Source organism: Streptopelia decaocto, assembly GCF_964273445.1.
Source record: "Streptopelia decaocto genome assembly, chromosome: 2".
NCBI classification, from domain to species: Eukaryota; Metazoa; Chordata; class Aves; order Columbiformes; family Columbidae; genus Streptopelia; species Streptopelia decaocto.
Genome location: NC_138655.1, coordinates 141,406,417 through 141,425,145, shown reverse-complemented (window position 1 = coordinate 141,425,145; position 18,729 = coordinate 141,406,417). Strand labels below are relative to the sequence as shown.

Genomic DNA, 18,729 nt, shown 5'->3' with positions numbered 1-18,729 from the left:
CTTCAATAAAGCCTAAAGTATGAATCCGTCACCATACCATACTAATCTGAACTAATTATATTAAACCATTCGTTTTTATTATGTGATTGTCACTCACAGGATGAAACAGAATATAGAGATAAATTATCTCCCATCAATATAAACTTGAATTATAGTTTGGATGAATCCAGTTTTGAAGACAGCTTGACTGTGAAGCCAATATTGAACTATTACCAGAAAAGCTCGTTAACAGAACAGGTACGAATTTTGCATATCATTTTCAATATATAAATGTGAAAGCATTTACAAATTCTATGTGCGTCATCTTCCTTAAAAGAAAATATCATGTCCAGAAATTACAAAACAAGGATTTAATTAATTCAAAATGTAAATTGAATATAAGTATAGAACAAGGCAGGCCTTTAAAGCATTTCCAAAACTTTGTTGTGTTCATACAGAACTGTGAAAATATCGCATTCTAGAATATGGAAACCAAGTTAATGTGGGAAAGAGCCTGAAAGATATTGTTCTGCTAAGGATATAGTTGACAGTCTAAATAGTCTCCAACAGTACTCAGGTGGAAAGGAACTTGTGGAAAGAAGAAAGAGATTAATTCACCAGGGCAGGGCTAGTGATATTTAAGATATTTAAGTTAGTAATATTTAATGAAGTGATTTGGACTTTGAAGCATGTACTAACTGTATTTTTTTTTACAACAATACAGGCTTACATTCTGGTTGACTGTGGGGAGGACAACTTGTGCATTCCTGACTTGCAGCTTTCTGCTATGCCGTAAGTTAAATAAAATAAATGATGCTGTATATAACAAAGTCCAGACACTTCTAACTGCTTTAACAGAATAAAATATATAGAACACAGTTCTGTTGTTTGGTATAGCTACTCATTCCTACCTGATTTCCAGATTTTAATTTGCGCATCCATTTCATCTAGAAAGCCAAGAAGTGGAGAAATATACACTTAAAAAAGTATCTTTGTCAAACACATTCCGATGTTTAATGGTTAGCATAGAAAATAAGGTTTGCAAGTGTTTGTTAGGAGTGATTCTAGTTCTCTGAATGCCACAGATTCACAGAATGTCACGGATTGGAAGGGACCTCGAAAGATCATCTAGTCCAATCCCCCTGCCGGAGCAGGAACACCTAGATGAGGTTACACAGGAAGGTGTCCAGGCGCGTTTTGAATGTCTCCAGAGAAGGAGACTCCACAACCTCCCTGGGCAGCCTGTTCCAGTGTTCTGTCACCCTCACTGAGAAGAAGTTTCTTCTCAAATTTAAACGAAACCTCTTGTGTTCCAGTTTATACCCATTGTCCCTTGTCCTACCGTTGGTTGTCACCAAGAAGAGCCTGGCTCCATCCTCGTGACACTCACCCTTTATATATTTATAAACATCAATGAGGTCACCCCTCAGTAAAGAGATACTACAAATTTTTATTCAAAGGAGATTTTAAATTTGTTTATTTTGGTGTGCCAGTTACTTTGAGCTTGGGACACGGCTCTCCTGAACTCAGTACACAGTGAACAGATGAATCTCAGAATAAAAGAATTTCAAAACATGGGAACAGTCTCCCTCTGTGGAGGGAGAAATATACCAAGCAGGTCAAGTGTGGAACTTCTGACAGTTGTCTATGCCATCAAAATCAGGACGTAGGTGGGAAAGGAAAGGACACAGTGCCATTGCAGGTCTCAGGAGATCTTCTGTCGTGGTTCATTTTACAATGGACACAAGGGGAAAACTGGAATCCTACCACCTTTGTGCCCTCCAGAAAACAGTGCTGATGGGAACCCTGTGGCAAGTAATTTCTCCACTAGATACTTCTTTCTTGTTAGAAAGTAGTCAGGCTCTGAAATTTTATACAACTAACTTTTGAGTTCTGTAGTAGTCCACTCTGATCGTCCATGGTGCTGGCATAGTTTTCCATGGGGTCACTTTTTACGGAAAATTTTTTATTCTGTATTCACAAAATATTTTCCAGAACAGATGCTATGAGAACAAAACGTTCTTCTTCTTTATTCATACAAAAATCATAATTGTGCGTGTTTTAGCTCCTGACAAGTAGTATGTTCTATGTAGAGATAAAGATCAGCTAATAATTGGAGAAGAAAACTTTGTCATGCTCATAATAAATCCAAGGAACGATGGGGAAGGAGCCTATGAAGCTGAGCTACATATAAGGATTCCGCCTGAAGCAGATTACACTGGGGTTGAACGCAACAACAAGGTAAATGAAAATCAAAATATTAGCAATAATAAAGCAGAACAACTGAGAGCGAGGTTAGCCTATGTAGACTATACGAGCTGAAAGCAGCAAGTAGAGAGATGTCTCTTAGGAAGGGAGATTCTACCAACTCTCAGCTATCCTTCCTCACACAATCCAGGCTAAAGATTAGATGTGTGACCAGAAGATGGCAAGGTCAGGACCATTGTGTTCAGAGCCAGCTCAGGTCCAGCTCCTTGCTGTTAACTTAGTTGTAATACTAGACAAATACTGTCACATTCGTCCCAGGGCTAGAGGTATTCACATCATTCAGATTTTGAACCAGTAAACCCTACCAATAGCAGGGAGTGATAGTGCGGAATCCCCTGAGTGCTCTCAGCCTTGGATCCTGTGGTCTCAGCTCTCATCAGAGTTAATGAGCCCTGTGGGACCCCAGACACCTGGACACCTCTGTCTTGTACTCCCAGCACTCCAGTGTTTTGCCATTATTAAGATATCCTGAATAGTTGAACATAAATTGCAGTTTAAATGTGACAAAGTTGATTTCCTTTATAGTCAATTATTTTATCTTATGGGTAGGCCAAAATAGTAGTAATAATGTAAAATGTGTTGATGTTCACAGAAGGACAAATATTGACTGAAGTCCTGCTGAGCTGTACTGAACAAAGAGTGTTTCCTTTTTGGGTCTGTTTGTTTTTTAAGAGCAAAGACGAAACACTATCCTGCAAACAAGCAGAGTGTTCATGTATTCTCTGTTGGACAGCAAGTCTGAATCGCCTCATCTGCACATAAATCTCCCAAGCTGCTACAACATGAGCTTGTGTTTTCCTGTCAGTGCCTGGAATGTTCAGAAGGGCCTCAAGGGTGAGAGTGGGAGAAAGCAACTTAATTTCCTTTCTGAAGGCAAATGTTTTTAAGGAAGCTGAAAGTAACTTACAAGGTATTTCCTTATTCTCCTTCTGTCAGTGTCTTTTTTAAGGGACTTTTCACCCCGTTTGAAAAAAAAATGACAAGAATTAATGATGTCACTGAAGATGAGAATATGGAAATTTTCTGCAGCCTCACTTCTCAGGAGCATATCTTTAAACACAAAACAAATAAGTAAAGACACCAGCCACTTTCTGTTGTCTCTTTCTCTTTTTCTCGTAGCATAGCCTCTCGTTTTTTGGACTGTGATCTATAGAACTTAACTCCTCTTCAATATACTACACCTGGTTATATTTTTCCTGTGTTACTCTTTAGAAATCTTTGGCTGTTCTTTTGGCCATTACCAAGGATGTGAGGGGAGGCACTTATTCCAAACCCTACAGCACACATTAGCACATATCTATCATTTGGATGGACGGAAGTTACTCAGGGCTTTTCGTTATTTTAGGAAAAATTGTATTTCATAGTGCCGGCATGGTACTCATGGGGAAAGGAAGGGAAAAAAGAGGTGGGAGATTCTGGTGCATTGGAAGAATAAGGAGAAGGTAGAAAGGGTTGGCAAAGAGTGTTAATGTTCTTTTTATTTTGAAAATAACTTTTTAAAGTCCCAGGAAACATAATGCAACTTTTTCATTTTCTTCAGTTTTTGCAGAAGATGAAATACATTTTTGACAAGTCAAATTCTGAATCCTTCTGGATTCGTAGAAAAATGGCCTTCATTTTGCCTTCATGTATTTAGTTCACTACAACACATACTTTATTTCATATTCTCTTATTTTTCATACTTATTCCATTCAAAGAGATGTCATCATGTTCCTTCTGAGAAGGATCAAGACATTAGTCTTACTATCTATGTCACTCTTAGTATCTTCCCTTATGCTTTGCCAGTACATTTTCCACGAGGATTACATATAGTGCTGAAAGCAAGTTTATTCTTTCTATTGTTTTTAAACTTTAAATATATCTTTTTAAAACTATGGTCTTTGTGATATTATAGTTGCATTAAATAAAAAAAAATATCATTTCTAAGTGTATTTGGAAAAGAAATGGATATTGGAGTTTTCTTAAAAAAGACAAAGCTAAAACTTGCTGGTATTTAACTGCTGATGGAGGTTGGCTCTTGTATGTATTCAGTTGCTTTTCTATACTGTCATTTGTCACCTAAAACTTCTGTGAACATGACAAAGAGGAATATTCAATCTTTGTATTTTAAAAAGAAAATTTAGAATGTAAAAACACATTTTAAAACTCAGACATTCTTTTATATCCTCCCTGTTATGTTTTCTTATTTAATTCAATCTGTCTACATGTACAAATTATGTAATTAGACCACTAAAATAAGAATTAGCTGTTTTTTTCCATTTTTTTCCTCAGAGTCATCAGAATCTTTGATATCAGAGGTCCATGTGTTACCAGAATGACAAAATTCTTAGGGGTCATAGTGTAAATTAATAGAAATTAAAGAGAGACTCAATTAATTCAACCTGTAGGGCTTTAAAAAATATGGCAATTTGAACCACTTGACAAGAGCACAGAAGAAATTATTACACTGGTATGCAGTAAACACTGAGGTATAAAAAAAAGATCTCTTGGTCTGTGGGTACTTTGAGGCTTTGATACAGAGTGTTTTCAGCAGACAGGTGGGTTTGTGGTAGAGTCTGTTGCAATTATGCTCTTACAGCTCTGCATCTGAGGATTTCTTTGACTGTTCAATGCATCACTGTTTGCAGACCTCTGTGTAGTTGTTTTTCTCCAAACTGCAGAATTCCTTGTATTGAGGCAGAGATAATATTCACCTCAGAGCCAGCAAAATAGGTAGACTGAGAGCAGAATAAATTAAATGTAATGACCCCAAAAAATAACTCAATACATTTCTGATGAAACTGAAAAACAAAATCTTTAGAATCAAATCATTCTGTTATGCTGCCATCATTTCAAAGTAGCTACTCTCATACGGGATAGCAGGCTACTTTATTATGGAGCTACTCTGGATTTAGTCTGCCTGATATACAATCAGATTTATCTTTTGAGTGCTTCCTGATTTTTTGGAACAATTTCATGAGTTATTCTATATCATTTGAATTACACTCAGAAAGTGTTAAAGTCAACAACTAACTGAAAATTTACTTGCCTTCTACCTCTTCCTTTTAACTTTGTGGAATACAATGTCTGACCTGCCTCAGTTGTCGTTATCTCAGGCTTCATTCTGTAGCATATTGTACATAAACTGTGCAGCCAAATCAAGAGAGAGCGTCTTGCAGAGATGTACATGATCATACGCAAGTGGAGAGTCAAGTGAATGTGTGTGGTCTGAGCTCAAGGATATGATTTTGAAATTTCATTGATTCTTGCACCTACTGATACTTCCTTCAGTCAAAAGCTGATTGATGAAATACAATGACTTACAATTAAATCAGATGTCTTACTCCTTTTTTTGTATTGTGGAAACATTTAAAAGCTCCAGAGACCAGGAAAATGAGTAAATTGCCACAGCTTTACAGGTTACTGGAAACCTGCTGGCTTGTAATAACTGTCCATGTGCAGTAGATGTGGAGTTACTGGAATTAGCTGCAACAAAAAACGTATAACCTGGTTATATTACCTCATGTTTCCATGGGCAACAGTAGGTCCAGAGACAGTATGTACTTGCTGTGTGGTATGTTCTTACACTATAATAGCATGACTGTGTGTTTGAATCCCAAGCTGTTGCCTGAATACTGTGCACTAATCCTTTGCCCAGTGAAAGAGTTCCCTGTATTGAACAGCTCAATCCTGCCTTATTACCAATGGCAGAAAACAAAACTCACATGGAATAATTAGTAGAAGTAAATCAGGCAAATTCAAACTCCTAATAGGTATTGGTTCCACACCAGAAACATATATTTTGGCATAACTGTTTCTGCTTAAGCTGGGAACTGCAGAGTTGTTGCATATGACAGCCAGATTTATATTGCAGTGGATAAGCTCTGACCCATTGTCCCCACGCCTTTCTGAACTAAAGCATGACACTCTCTTAAGATAGGAAAAAGACCTGAAACCTTCTTGTCTTACCTGAAAGTTCTTAGAATAGGTACAGAGTGGCTTGCTAGATGAGATGTGATTTGAACCTTGTAAGGACAAACACTAGTTCTTCATACATCAGCTGGATGAGAAGCTGGAGTCTGGCACCTGGTAGCTAATCCATCCACTTTTCCTCAGAAAATACGATCAGAAGGTGTTGATCAAGGAAAGAGAGGAGTTGTTTTACTCTGCAGCCTGTTGTGCTTAAGTATTCTGGCATCAATTACTAATTCATCACTAAGACCACCAGAAAGGGTTTCAAGTTCGTAGGCCGCCTGGATTACTTAAAGCATCCAATCATTTTCTAGTTAAAATGCACCCTGGGAGCACATGTGTTAATTGTTGGGGTTTTACTTCTGCTCCAGACTGCCAAAAAGACCATGTGTTGCTATAAAAATACAAATTGCTACCAGTGGCAGGTAGAAGGGTTTTGTGACTAAACCTTCCATCTGGCTGAGCTACTTATGAACTCAGTGATACTGACTCTAGGTATATAAGTCTCTACTTTTTCTTGATTCCTGCCTGGTTTTAATTTTCCTGGTTTGCACTTAAGCACCTAAAAAAGGTGATCAGTGAGAAAACAAAGACAATAAATCTCAGTATTGAAGAAATTCTACCACAGCTGACCCTTCGTCACATCTTTCGGTGGCACAAATTACTTTTGTGATTCTGTCCATACAAGTTTTGTGCCATGAATAATTTTCAGTCTAAGAGCATATCCTCCAAATTGCAGAAAACCTACTTGCAAAACTCCTCTATTTGCTAACCCTTTGAGGGACAAAAAATTGTGTGAGAAGGGCTGATTTACTCTGTGTGGTGTGTGTGATACAGCATTAATAAAGAAACTTCAAAGTATCAAATACAGATGAATATTTATTTTCTAACATTTAGACCTCAGTTCCACCACCACCCCCCAACCAAAATCAAAATTATAAACCCATGCATCATGCTAAAATGAACAGTTTTCCAGACAAGCCTGGTTTCACCTGTGTTAACACCCTCTCTTCTCCCACGTGGTGTTTCCCACCTCTAATTAACCAGCTGGAAAGAATGTAAAAGTCACCCACTCTCAAGCCTAGAATGGCTTTGGAAGGCTATTAGTGTGCCGGACATGCTGTGTAACAAACTTTGCTTCCTCCTAGCAAATTGTAAAAGTGTCAGTAGACGGTGAGGTGTGTACTGAGGGCATGCTTCACATGGGCTCCTTTTTGGACATGCCCTATCTTTTCTTTTAATCTCAGGAAATGATAAGGTCAGCATGTCCATGCTGGCTTTTACAGATAGGAATGAGCAGGTAGTCAGTGGTCTGGAGACTGCCCAGATCTTTTTATACAGAGAGCATGACTTTGCATGTATTGCTTCATCTGTGAGAATCACAAGGGAGAGGAAAGTTACTGGGAGAGCCTATAGCAACAACTAGCTGCATCCTGCTTTTACAAAGCTGGCTTACTTCTGCTCATATATGGAAGTATTTTAATTTATTTAATATGGCAGAGAGTAAAACAGAGAAAAAAACTAAGCATTTTGTTGCATTGTCTTACTGTGTGTCTCCTAACTTCTACTAGCTGTTAGATAGCTGTTCCTCCTTTTATACAGTCTGTTTTATTTACAGGTGATAACAACTAGTGATAAAGACTAAAGGGTTAAAACAAAAAATCCCTAAACATAGGATACATTTTACATTAAGAGCTTTACAGGGAAATTATATGAGTGTATCTCCAAAGCTACCAAACAAAACTGCCTGAGAAATATTAGGTACTGGACTTTGAATGAATAATTGCTGGGAAAACAGTTAAATTTTACCTATTGCCATAAACAACTAACACCTTAATTTCTGATAATGTGAAAATCTATCTCCTTTATTGCTAAATTATAAACAAAGGTAGCTGTTTATGTTTTTACACAAGGATTTAATGTTCTAAGTACTTTACTATAGGTTGGAAAATAAAGTTTTAGACTTAGTCCATAATAAAGTTCTACCGATGCCAGAATTTCAGTACAGAGACTTTTAATGATGGATAATACAACTATTGCAATTAGTGTGAGGCCTCTTCCCCTCCTACTCTTGTTTTTCTCTGTCAAATCATTACGGCTATAGGAATGATTCACAACAAAGCAGTATGTTAAAACTAAAGAGTGATCTCATCATCGCTCTTAAGGTACTGGGAAACTTTCCCGTTTGTTTTTCCCTGGCATCAGTTTTCCCCCATTGTCTGACAATAACCAATTACATGTTTTGATAGTGCACTGAGCAGGTGTCTGAAATCAAAAGAAATGTCACAGTCAAAAAGGCATCACTTTCCCAACTGGATACATTTCACTGTGATCTCTGACCTCCATGTTGGTGTCCTTTTGTTACAGGCACTGCGTGTACTGAGCTGTGATTACAAGATGGAAAATGAAACTAGATTGGTGGTTTGTGATCTTGGGAACCCCATGGTGGCTGGCGCAAACGTAAGGGAAAACCAGATGTGTTTCCTGATTTTTATCTAATTGAATTTTGAAGGGGAGAAAATGGAAAACTATTCGATTAGCAGAATGTGTCCCAATAAGCAGCACCTAAACCAAATTATTTACTTGGACAGGAAATTGTTGGTGTAATAAAAGGCAGAACTGTGCTTCTGAAAAACTAATGATTTGTTATTCTAAAAGATTAATTATGATAGAGCCTGTGTTTTATTTCACTTTAGAGAAAATGAGAGTGACTCGGTTTAAGTCACAGAATTTACACTAGTATAATGAGAAGAGAATCTAAATCCATAATGTGATCTGTTTATTGCTCCCTTTTAATGTTCTTTCTACTTAAGATATGTATAGTAAATGACAGTGTTTTTAGCCTCATTCTCATCACATGTGCGTAAGGGTTGTCTTATAAGTTTGTATCATGATCCATATCCATGAAAATGTGGTTGGAGTCAAGTTTCCCTTCAAGTTATTAATGTCATTCTAAACGTTTTCCTAAGACAGCTATTCATAAATCATACTGCACGTTAAATGAAACATGGGTAGCATTGGTTTTAGACAAAAGAGGAACTGAATAATGAGTGACAATGGACAGCAGATAATGATTAAACATAGGTTTGAAGATTAAAACAGTTCTACCCGTTCCACAATTGTCATCACTTGTCCCTATTTCGTGACAAAGTAGTTCAAAGCAATCCCAGAACTGTTGAACCCAGGAATAATCGGTCATGGATACCCTTGCAAAGGAATTCTAGTACTGCTTATAAATTCATAAGTGCTATGAATATTTAACTAGAAACAAATAATCCAAGCATTTACACCTAGATAAAAAGCTGTGCTAACAATAGTGAATCAGTCAACAGCATGAACATATATGAGGAATAAGCAACAGCTTTTAATTGAAAACTGCCACTGTTTGCATTTCATATTGGGCCTGGGGTTTTGCAAAGAAACAAATGAAATCTCCTTCATATTTACAAAACCCCTACTAACTTAAGGCTTGTCCTATGGAAAAATCAATATTTCACTCTTCAGACTCTCTATGGAGGGATATTTTCCTGGCTTCTTATGATGTTGAAGCATCAGATCCTCTGTCACTGAAGTCAGACCCTTGAAAAAAGAACCAAATGGGTCCTGTGATAGGAGACTGGGAGTAGAACAAGCTTGTTTGGCTGATTAGGTTAGTGTCATATCAGTCATAGAGCTTCAGAAAGTCAGTGTGAGACCAGGTGTCTCATAGTCAACTGCCTTCGTGGTCACAAGCAGCTCCAGATAGACTCTTTGAGATTACAAGGAGCTGGAAACCATTGAAAAATGAACTCCAGGAAATGGATCCGCTGGGAGCAGGAACCTGCCTGGTGAGGATCCTTGTTTGTAGAACTACTGTGAATTAGAAGTCTGAAGGGGATACTAGAAATATATTCTGGGAAACACATTGCACAAAAAGGCAGACTGGATGGTTATTGGAGTGGATGAGTATAGAGAAGAGGGCTAAAAGGTTTTACAGTTTTTGTTTTATTCTCCTAAATGAAGCTCCTAAATAGTAAGAGTACTTGAAAATCTTTCTGAAGAATGGAGTTTTCATAATGGGGTGATGGGAGGCAATGATGGGCCAAAGCACTAGATAAATCTCAAGTTAAGGCAGATAATTTCTTGTACCAAAAAACCAACAAATTTAGATGTCTGCTTAGTGGTTTTCTGGTTAGCCTCATGGCAGATGCAAATTCTCAAGATACAGATAAAAGTGGACAAGAATGTTGATGACTGGGGTGCAGTGGGGGGGAAGGAGAGCATAAACCCCCATGGGTTAGGGAGAGAAAAGGAAGACTAAACGTGAGAGACACTAACATTGTATATCAAGCTAGGAGCAAATCTTTGTGATTTGCTTGCTGTGATAAACAGAAGCAATGGAAAGGTCTGAGCGTGAAGGTATTAGATAGACTACAGCCCCTCACACTCCCCCCTGTGAATCCAGTGCCCTGTTGCTACATCATCCTTGACTTGAAATGCCAGCACTGTGAAGACTTCGGGAATGCTATTTGGTAGCCACTAAAGTAGTACCAGTCTCACCTCCCTCCTTATGGGTTATCACAGTGTAACTAATCCTGGTTTTCCTCAGAATCGGCTCTAGGGATCAGCTCTGGGATAAATGCACCGTTACCAAATATTCCTGAGCAAAATACTTCATAGAGAGAGACTTAGAAGTAGCAGAATAAAACAGCAGGGTTCATAACATGTATAATGACACTCTGGCTTATAACAGAAAAATCCAACCCCTGAAAATTAAGGCATATGAAGATAGAGCATTACAAAGCCAGATGGCAAAAGTGGTTGATTATAGCGAGTGGAAGCTTCAAGACTTCATCTTTGAAGCTTCTTTGAAACCAGCTCTCCTGGAAGCTTAGTAAAGGTGAAAGGACTTGAGATTTCAGTCCAAATGTATTTATGATGGCAAATGTACTTCCAACAGTGAAATACCAGCCCTTTGTACAAATTGTGTAAATCACGAAAGGCTGCTCTGATCCATTTCCAGTTTTGCAAAACAATTCTGCTTTGGCAGGAGATCAGTTATTCTCAAAATATTCGGTCCGAAAGGGACTCTTTGTGGAAGTTGTGAGGGAGAGGGAAGGGAGGGTTAGGTCAAAATCAAACATTCCTAAAACTCTTAACTCTTGAGTCACTGTTATGACTTTTCAGCACCCTGAAATCCTAGAATTCTTGAACTCTTTAAGAACATCTTCTGAGTATGAGGGTTATGTTTGGATTTTGTGATATAATCCATGGGATATTACTGCAGTGTTCTACAGAGCTGTCTAACACTTCCCATCTTCAAAATATGTCATTGTCATTATGGCCCAGAATGCAAACTAAGTGTCTGTGGTACCATCTCACTGGCAAAGATTGCTCCAAGTACTTATTTATGACACTGAAATGGATCATATTGACAAAATTCCTAATGCCTGTTCAATGGCCTTAGCAAGTGAGATGTAGGTTTTATTATAAATTCTGGCAGAACAATTTGGAAGTTAATAGAAATGAACAGAAATTAGAAGACTGGGGGGCTTGAAGGACCTTATCTATTTCTTGATATGTTCTAAACTGATTCTCCAAGAGCACAGAAGCTTAATCTTTCAGGTGCACTGTAAGAAACTTCAAAAGAAACCTAAAACGAACCCTCTGTCTTCCAGCATACTCGTAGATCCCGTCAAACATAATAACAAATTAAAGCTTATCAGTAATAGCAGAAATGTCATGTATCTCAAAGATACATGATGTTACTAATGTGGAAAATAATGCAATTTTAATGAAACTAACTTCACTTGGAATATTTTAAGTAAAACTGAACTATTCTGATAAAATGAATGTTCTGCTAAAATAAGGAGGCTGAGTGATTGCTAAGTTATAAGCTCAAACAAATTTAACTCCTTTGGCCTCAGCGCGTTTTCAGCAAGAGCATGTGAGCATCTTTGCCCCATTATTAGTAGCAGTGTCAAGGACTACTTGACATTAACAAAGTCATACGACCATACAAAGGCAACATCTGCAGCTTATTAGGCTCATACAGTAGGAGTGTGTTTCAGTATTAAATAAGGGCCTAAGCCTCAGGGGTATAATAGATTATCAAAACTAGTGTTCATGTCTGCACTGAGGAAAAATTTATGCTTGATTCATCAAATCTTTTTTCTGCTATAAGTGGAAACAAGTTTATATAGACTGATTAAAAAACAGTAAGATAAATGCTGAATTGTATATTTGGAATTTTTGTCTCAGAGTTTAAAAAAATCATGTTATATTTTTAAAGGTGAATAAAATATCAATGCAGTTGTTAAAATAATCTTCAAAAAGTGGCCTTAAAAGTAGCCTATATCTCTATTCCAATTTAGCTATTCGGCTTCTGTTTAATCTAATGAGCATTATCTTTTCATCTTAAAGATTTTACGTCTAAAAAGAGAGCTTAGCTATGAATAACTATGTAATTTAAATGGTCTGAATTCAGAGATTTTAACTTGCCATTTCTTTTATAATGACAATATTGCTTTCAGCATAGGACAACTGAAAGAAGTAATTGAAACATGTTAGCTAAGTCTCATTCTGGAGATGGATTAAGATTCAATGAAGCACCACTGCACATGAGGAAAGAAGGAGAACTGAGTGAAAATTAAAAACAGAAAAATGCTTGGGATAAAGGAATTGCTTAAATATCTGAAATGACACCCACAGAGGAAAACACCTCCTCTTCAGTGATATTGAATCTAGGTCCCAAACATAAACTCTACATTGTTGTGTCCTGTCCCGTTGCTGACAATTCTACCTCACGTACGTTAAGGAAAGTAGGCCAAGCAGACAACTTTTCTTTTTTTTTTTTCCCTCTAATCTAGTCATATATTGGCAGAGATGAAGGAATGATGTCCTCACTTCCTAATGCCTTTTGATGAATTTATCAGGAAGATTATTTCTCCACATGGAGAATATGGTTATATGTAACCATTCTTTTTTAAAAAATGAAAGCAGAGTGTGGAAGTTATCTGGCAGGAAATTCTACCATCAGGCAGGAGGGGGAGTGAGAAATTGCACAGAATTACAGTCTGTAGACTTTGCTCTCAGTCTCAATGCAAAATTTATATTTCAAACATTACCAGATTCAAAACATGCCATAGAAATGAGGCAATTAAAAACATTAGTTTAACGATTGCAGTACATTTTTATTAATCTCAAAGGGAGGGCAGATGGCATCTCCCACTGCTCCTCTGCCACTTGCATACAGCGGCTGTAACTATGCCCAATGAGAAGGTCACAGAGACCTTCTGTATTGTATATTCCTTTAGTTAGCCCTGCAGTTCCATTCTCTCTTCTGAATAAACTTGTTCTGCTTTACTCCATGCCCTCCTTGCAAAGGAAATGGAAAGTATCAGAGAAAGGAAGCAAGGTCTGCATAAACACAAGGGAGCCCCAGTGGAAGCCCTTATCTCTTTCAGTTTTGGCAATTGTGTGTTTTACCCTCTGTCTTTTGTGGTCACACACCGCAAGTTGTGGCAAATGTGACTTTGAAGTTGTATTCCTCTGAACTGAACTGTGGCTCCCAGAAGCTGCAATTATAAAGCTCAAACCAAATTGAACTAAAACATCAAGCGGCTGCTAATTTAGCCTCTAGAAGAAACACCTAAAGCACACAGCTCGTGTCAAAGCTACAGAGACAACGGGAGGAGCAGGAAACTCTGGACAGCTGAACAAAGGCAGGCAGGGACGGAGACATGGAGGAGAGGTGCCAGACAGCCATTATGTTCTTCTGGCTTGGCAAAGGAAAGCAAAGGCCGTCTGGATGAAGACGGGCCCACCGCTGTGTTCTGGGAATGTGCTTCTCTGTTCCTCTTGATCTTTCCTCTGTCCAGCTAAGTTTTCCATCTGGTGACATACACAGGCAGGATGGTATTTTTTTCCTGAAAACAGCTAGATTATATTATTTCGTACTAATTTTAAAAAGCAACAGTATCCTATACAAGTCAGTGAAATGCAATCTTGAACAGTACTGCTTTCCTGATATGGAGAGATCAACCATTTTTAGTAACCTGTTGTTTTGTTTCTTTCTCAGTTTTCTACAGGCATTCGCTTTTCTGTTCAGCATTTTGAAAATGCAGATTTCAGCATCAATTTTGAGCTGCAAATAAAAAGGTTAGATGTTTTATCAAGAGTACGGTTATTTACATTCTGAATTCCTATAGAGATCTGAAGTTTAATATGTAAGAAGGTCAATCTAACTAATCAGTATCAATAGTTATTTTATAAGTTTACCTATGGCAGCTTTATTCAGGAGGATTTGTGGAGTTAGGGCCTTGTTATCTTTTAGTAAAATCAATTTTAGATTTATTCTGAGGGTTTTATTTTGTTAAAATTCATGCTAACTGATTTTGCTCAGTGGTCCAAGGATCTTCTACAGATTTGCCAAATTTGCACTTTGTTTTCCAGTTCAGAATTAATGGGCGTGATCACTTTGTAACACAGTTCTGTATTTAAAAGCATATGCTCTGTAAATTAGAAAATGAAATTTAAAAAAAGAAATAAAGAAAAAGATAGAAAAGAAAGACGTCACTTCCAGAAGGAGATCAGTTAACATCTGCACAACTGATTTACTGGCATGAAGAGAGAAAACGGTTTTACTTTGATGCAAGGGAACCTTTGTCATTTTTCCATTAGTTTCCTCCACTTTTGTGGAGCTGACATATTACTGCTGCAGAATCTTCAGGTCTATGCTGAGCAGTACGTCCTCCACAGGGACAAAAAACCACAGGTTAGGACAGCAGCAAGAACAAACCTGGGACTTTTTCAGTATGTGACAGGGCTTCTGCTTCATCTGTCCTCATCAAATACACACCAGAGCTTCTGATGTGGCCCTCACTGACCCACACACAGAGCCTTAATTGCTAGTGTCTGGCCTTTAATGAGGGCCTAGATCATGTTCACTATATAACTGAGACATTTCAAATGTTTAAGTCATGTTTCCATAACGTAACCCTTGAAAGAAAGGACATGCAGAAACTTGGGAAGGGCACAGCAAAGCCAAAGAAGATACAGAGGTGCCTGGTCAAGCCTCAGCTCTCTCCAAGCAGCCTGGCTGGCAAGCTGGAGGTCATACCAGCCTGGGCATGGACTCTTCCAAAGAGAGATACAAGATACCACATCTAGCTTGTAGGTCCCCTATCTGTACCACTGTTCACTGTCAGGTCATTAATGCAAGCAATACAGTTTGAAATGGGTATCAGAGATTCTCACCACTACCCTTTTCATGCTTTGAAATTGGGGAGGTTCAGGGCTTTTTTGGGCAGCCAGGTACCTAGGTAATAAGAGTTATGGGTAGGTCATGTTCATAGAAAAACTGACAAGGATTTACCGAGGAATAAGTCTGAATTTCAGGAGACAGCAACATCTCATGCTTCCTCCATGACTGTGGCTCACTAAAATGTAAAGGGAGGAAATCTGTTGGGCCACAAAAAGACAGTTTCCACAAACTGATATCAAAATGCTGAAAAGCATGCAACTGCTTAAAAAAACAACCAAAGAAACAGAAAACCAAACCTAAATAAATAAACACTACCAAAAACAAGCAAACAAAGAAACAAAAACCATCTTACATAGGGAATGTTACAGTTAAAACTCACTCTTTGTAAATTCTTTCTCAAGCAGCGCTACAGTTTGTGCATTTCTATGTCCTTAGTGAACAGGTGAAACAATCTCAAAAGAAAAAGGAAACAGAAATCCATAAGGAAGAAAGAGGGAATTCCCTAAATGGAAGGAAAGGGAACCACAGAACATGTCTGAATTTGTGTTCTTGTCTGAGTTGTTTGAAAGAGAGACCTTTAATTTATTCGAAAACATCAATTGGAAATCAAATATTTTGGTTTGCAAGACTGAAGTTCATCACTTATAGGAAATAAGCAAGAGGCTGAGTAGTGTCCTGAAATGTGATTGCTTGTCTGATGTGGATTTCACTAGGCGATTATAGACCCCTTAGAGAGGGATCTGTCCTGGCACTTTTATTTAAACTATTTTATTTACAAAATACTAGAAAACACAAACAATATTTGAATACCAAATATCTATGATCAAAATCTGTATTGTAACTCTATAGAAAGCAGTACCGTTATACAAATTGGAGAGGAGTTTATTCTAACAAAGCAGTAGTGTAGTCATTTTTATACTTTAAGCAATTTTTGTACTTTTCTGCTCAAAGGTATGGCTATAGAGGATTACGTCAAAAGTTCGAACAATTTTTGAGGGGAATCTGCATTAGTTTACAAACAAATTAGACCTGCTCCTAATTTTAGCAATTTGTAACCAGCAAGCCTGGATCAAAGCAGTATTACCCTTTACTCCTCAGGAGTCAGCTGGGAATGCTGGCCTCCTCTGAATGTTTCCATTGGACTGATGCTGCCCAGATGTGATAACAGTAAACTGTGTCAGCAACAGAAACTTAGTCTCCATGAAGCAAGGAAGTAGTTCCACACTTGCTTGATAAAGCTCCAAATTTAGTATCATTAATCCCATAATTGAATAAATTCTAAGTCTGTTATTATTTGTTTTCACTATCTTCGTGAATTTGAACCTGCAAACTTTTCGTGAATGGGCTAGAGTCATAGGAATGACCTTCTGTAGTAAGAGAAATTACCTTTGCTACTAAGAATTTCTAGTAAGAAAAGACAATAAAATGAGTGAGAGCACTAGGCTTTAAACATAGGGATCTGTTTTTACTGCTAAGTGGGATTAAGAATGTAAACAATCTGGATAGGGGAGGGGAGAAAATAAGAAAGGTAAAGACAGTTTATTTTGGTTATTTTTCTTCAGAGAGTCTGTCATGCAGACGTCACAAGTTTTGAGAGTCAAAAAAGCAAGTTTTGTTGTAACAAAGCCTATCTTATTCATTAACACTGCCTTCCTCTAATGCATGAAACACCCCTTGTAGTCTGTTAAAATACTCCTGCCCTTACAGATAGCCAAGTTGAATGAGGGAATTTACGTTATATTCTGAGCTAAATTAATTTGTATCATCATATTCATGCATAGGATTGTTGTGTTGCTTGTTTTGCTTATTTATTAAACATGTCATGGGCTCAAATAATATGAAACTTAAATAGCAGTGTCTTACAAGAGTAAAGAGTGGCAATAGCAAGCCCATGCTGTAATATGTCCAATGGTGTTGCTTCCTAATTATAGGCCTTGTGGTATTCAGTGATGTATCTATAACAGTCTAGAGTTCTGCTAAATAACCATTTGTAACCCTTGTTTGTATCTTTTCCAGTTCTAACAAGATTAATCCCACTAGCAACTTAGTAAACCTCCATATCAACATCAGCGCTATGGCTCAAGTACAGATCAGAGGGTAAGTATTCAACCATTTCATTTCATAATGATAACTCCTTTTTTGTATTGAATCTTTCCACATACAATAATCATATGTAGTGAATATTTTGACATATTATGACTCCAAATGCCTTACCCACCAAGAACACCTGAGAATTCCCAGGGATGTTGCCATAGGTGGACACTCAGGTTAAGGACTGGCTCACATTTCAGCATGTCCATGAAATGGTTATGGACACATAGAGTAGACTTCTCAGTAAGGCTTCTTGCTTCCAGTGTTGTGGATTCTGTTGTTTGTTTTTGTTGTGGTTTGTTTTTTGTTTTTTTTTTTTTCAGTGAGGTTGCTCATCACTTTCATAGAAAAATCTTACAAACTTTTTGTATTAGTTGAAAACTTTTTGGAAACTTTTTGCCTCCATTATGTTCTTTCTGTGCCATAGTGTGTTCTTTTTAATGAAAAATTCTGTAATAGGTAGATAGATAGACATCAAAAAAAGGACAAAACATCCTCAGTTCTTAAAAAGAGCATGCCCACAGGTGGAAAAATGGCTTGAACTACTGCCTGCAATGCTAAAAAACAGATCATTAAATATAGATGAATTCCTTAATTGAATGACTTCCAGTTCCTTTTCTCTTATGTCTTAGTTTTCTTATTAGCTATAGCATGCATATACAAAGGAAAATTCCCAAAAGCTTTGTTGACAGATTTTGCTAATTACTCAGAGATGCTAGAGCATACAGCTCCAAGGGAACTGTTTGCTCACAGTTTCCTAGATAAATATAAAAAAGAGACCGAGTCCACATTTGGATTGGAAAATATATTGTATTGGTTTCCCTGCTGCTCTGCACAGGGTTGCGTGAAGTGGAACTGGAATAATTGTAGATTTTACTGAGGAAAAGTAAGTAATTATCAAGTTGTGCATGTGCATACATGCATACACACAGGCACAGTGGACCCATGTGAAACTGCTTCTATGAGACAGGAAGAAATCTTCATTATCCTATTCAAAAGAAATTTAAGATAACTCCTTAGATAGTTCATTCAATGAGCACTTGCTTTAATAACTGAGATTTGATTATTCTGCTTAATTTTTTTTTTCTATAAAAAATTAAGAGTTTTATAGTTGTTTTTTCACACTGCTGAAAGAGCACTGAAGGAATGTGGGATTCAGGAAGGAAGTAATTTGGACTGGGAGGATTTGCAGCTGG

At 37.5% G+C, this 18,729-nt stretch overlaps 1 protein-coding gene across 1 annotated transcript in view; it reads left to right on the top strand.

The window, feature by feature from the left end:
• ITGA8 (integrin subunit alpha 8) overlaps positions 1 to 18,729 on the top strand; it is a 105,074-nt gene that overhangs the window by 48,943 nt on the left and 37,402 nt on the right. Inside the window, exons 18-23 of the mRNA XM_082046934.1 lie at positions 100 to 237; positions 704 to 771; positions 2,073 to 2,220; positions 8,566 to 8,658; positions 14,258 to 14,337; positions 17,459 to 17,539. Coding sequence (XP_081903060.1) covers positions 100 to 237; positions 704 to 771; positions 2,073 to 2,220; positions 8,566 to 8,658; positions 14,258 to 14,337; positions 17,459 to 17,539 — 608 coding nt within the window. The remainder of the gene's footprint in view (positions 1 to 99; positions 238 to 703; positions 772 to 2,072; positions 2,221 to 8,565; positions 8,659 to 14,257; positions 14,338 to 17,458; positions 17,540 to 18,729) is intronic.